Below are 2,500 nucleotides of genomic sequence, written 5' to 3'. Positions count from 1 at the left end.
AAGCGTCTGCTAAATGACTAAATGTAAATGTAAATGTTCAAATTACTGTTTGCACTACACTTACATACACTGTGACTTTCATCTGACCCTGTAATTCCCACTGGATTTTTCTGTAGGTTAGTATAGGTTTAATAGGTTAGCATAGTTTATTATATGTGTATTATATGTTATAGGTTAGTATTATATGTATAGGTTATTATATGTTTAGCATACTGTATTGAATATTATCTTGTAGATTTAGTAAGGTTATTACATGTTATATTATAGGTTATTATATGTTTAACATGTGTAAATTATGTTCAGAGTACTTGTACAGAGTGTATGTCATGTTATGTTATGTTATGTTGCACTATGTTATGGTAGGTTGTTGTGTGCTGCCTTGTCTTAAGAATTTCAGTGCCCAGTCTGACCCTGTGTCCTTCTGTGCATCTGACATTAAAAGACTTGTAACGTGTAACTTGTTAATAGCATACCTTGACTAAGATGTATTTGATTAGAATCACCTTCTTGGTGTTATTGGAAAGGAATAAACATATTGAATAGACAGTGAAAAGACAGACACGTTTCATTTGACCTAAGCGGCACTCACTCACTTACTGTCCATTACTAGTACAGTGTGTATGATTAATGTTACCTAACTCTACCCTGTGACTGCACCGGTCCCTAGCGGTTGATGTGAGTACTGCAAGCAGTTGCTGAAGTGGGCGGCCGCAGGACTGTGTTTGGCGCTAGATACAATATCCTCCCCGGTACCGGCTCGCAGCATCCCTGCAGTAACCGTTTAAGGTGTCCTCGCGGACTCATTAGCCTACCGGTTGGACTTGACGGGGCTACTTGGACAATCGGGATTAATCTGAAGTGGTTTGCTCCCTGCAAACTCATTAGATTATTTCCCCAGTTCAGTCACAGAAATAATAATGATGAGGTAAGTGCTTCCGGTCGCCATCTTGTCGCTAGCCGTGTGTTTGAGAGGGTTTGTTTGGAATAACCGGCCAACCTCGTCTATATTTTACTTGTTCATTTTAAAGGATGTCTAAAAGACATCGCTTGGATCTAGGTGATGATTATTCATCGAATAAGAAAAGGACGTCTTCCGATGGGTAAGTAGGGGGTATAGATGTCCGGAAAGTGTAATGATATTTCTTCCGAGACTGACAAATGTGGATACAGCGCATGACAGCTAAATTGGCTAGCTACCCGAACTGGCTAAGCTGTGGCGAAGAAGCGGTATAATGGCCTAATGTCGCTATTTCTCATTTTGATGAATTAGCAACTGCAAGTACGGTAGCGTGATGTGGCCAGGTGGATTCGTGTGATGGCCTAAACAGTTCAATAAGAAATAGCCCAGCTAACCGAATGCGGCTAGCACGTGGACAGTGATTTGCTAGGGCCTGGACATAGCATTACTGCTACCGTGCCACTCTTAGCATTACTGCTAGCGTGCGACTCTTAGCGTGGAGTGGCTTCTTGCCGCTCGTTTTACGCGTTCAAACAATGTGGCTTTAGTTTGTGATTGTCGGTTTTGCGTAGTTAGGTTTGGCTACACTGAGCAAGTATGTCTGTTATTTAAAACCCAATGGTAGTTAGGTGGTGTTATAAACTTAAATTTCGCTGCAACTACAGTTCGCTAGCTGAAGTTGGTTACGATGTAAGTTAGCTATCTAGCCAGTTAAATTATGACATTATGATTACCACCTATTTGGAAGTGTATTGTGCGACGTGCTTGATCTGCATTCCGCGTTGAATGCAGTGCGCGTTTGTTGTCCGTGAGCCTAACATTGTTAAAAGAACTTCAGACTGTGATCTTGACGCTGTTGTGCTAGCAAGTCAGTAATGGTAGTCGTCCAATATAGCTTCGTTTGCAGTCGCAGCTAGCTAGTTAGCAGTCATACGTCAAGACAACGTGGGGTAGCTTTTGCAGTTACTCTCTGCTGGGTTAGTAATGCTCACGTCAGTGGACTTAAGCCAGCGTGGTCGTATTTACAACTGAGGGTCAATCAGTACAATGTACACAACTACTCTTACGGGCGAGAATTCCGTGGTATGTGGAATGCATGTGGTATCGTTTGACAACTTGTGGTTATGTAGGTTTAAATGTTAATGTGTTAAGTCTCGAGTTTGGCAGAGGTGTCACCCCGTGGTCCGATAGCGCAGCCGGTTCAGGTGGAAAGCATTGCCTCGCTATTGGTCTACGCACGGGGTTTAGTGGCATGACTACATGAAGGGTAAAACACACGGATTAAAAGTTAAAAGTTTACGGAGAGTCTACATACATTGAGCGTTAATACCAGGTCGTCTTTCTGTACACTCGGGATTAATGTGGAGTAGACTTCATGAACACTCCAACACAGTAGAATATTGTGCGACACTCTCTCTCTGTTTATGCAGTTAGCGTTAGTATTGCAACTCCCAGTGCACATGCTGTGTGTTAGAATCTCACCAGCATCAATGTTGGTGCATCTTAGAAGGCATCTGTCATTTTCAATTATGTCATATTTTG

At 42.1% G+C, this 2,500-nt stretch overlaps 1 protein-coding gene across 1 annotated transcript in view; it reads left to right on the top strand.

Annotated features, from left to right (window-relative positions):
* The first annotated feature begins 796 nt into the window (after positions 1–796).
* The window catches only part of dhx15 (DEAH (Asp-Glu-Ala-His) box helicase 15), a 30,657-nt gene continuing 28,953 nt past the window's right edge, over positions 797–2,500 (top strand). Inside the window, exons 1-2 of the mRNA XM_080859938.1 lie at positions 797–925; positions 1,029–1,100. Coding sequence (XP_080716064.1) covers positions 918–925; positions 1,029–1,100 — 80 coding nt within the window. The 5' untranslated portion in view covers positions 797–917. The remainder of the gene's footprint in view (positions 926–1,028; positions 1,101–2,500) is intronic.

Source organism: Sprattus sprattus (assembly GCF_963457725.1).
Source record: "Sprattus sprattus genome assembly, chromosome: 21".
Classification (NCBI taxonomy): Eukaryota; Metazoa; Chordata; class Actinopteri; order Clupeiformes; family Clupeidae; genus Sprattus; species Sprattus sprattus.
This window is presented reverse-complemented; position numbering and strand designations above follow the sequence as displayed.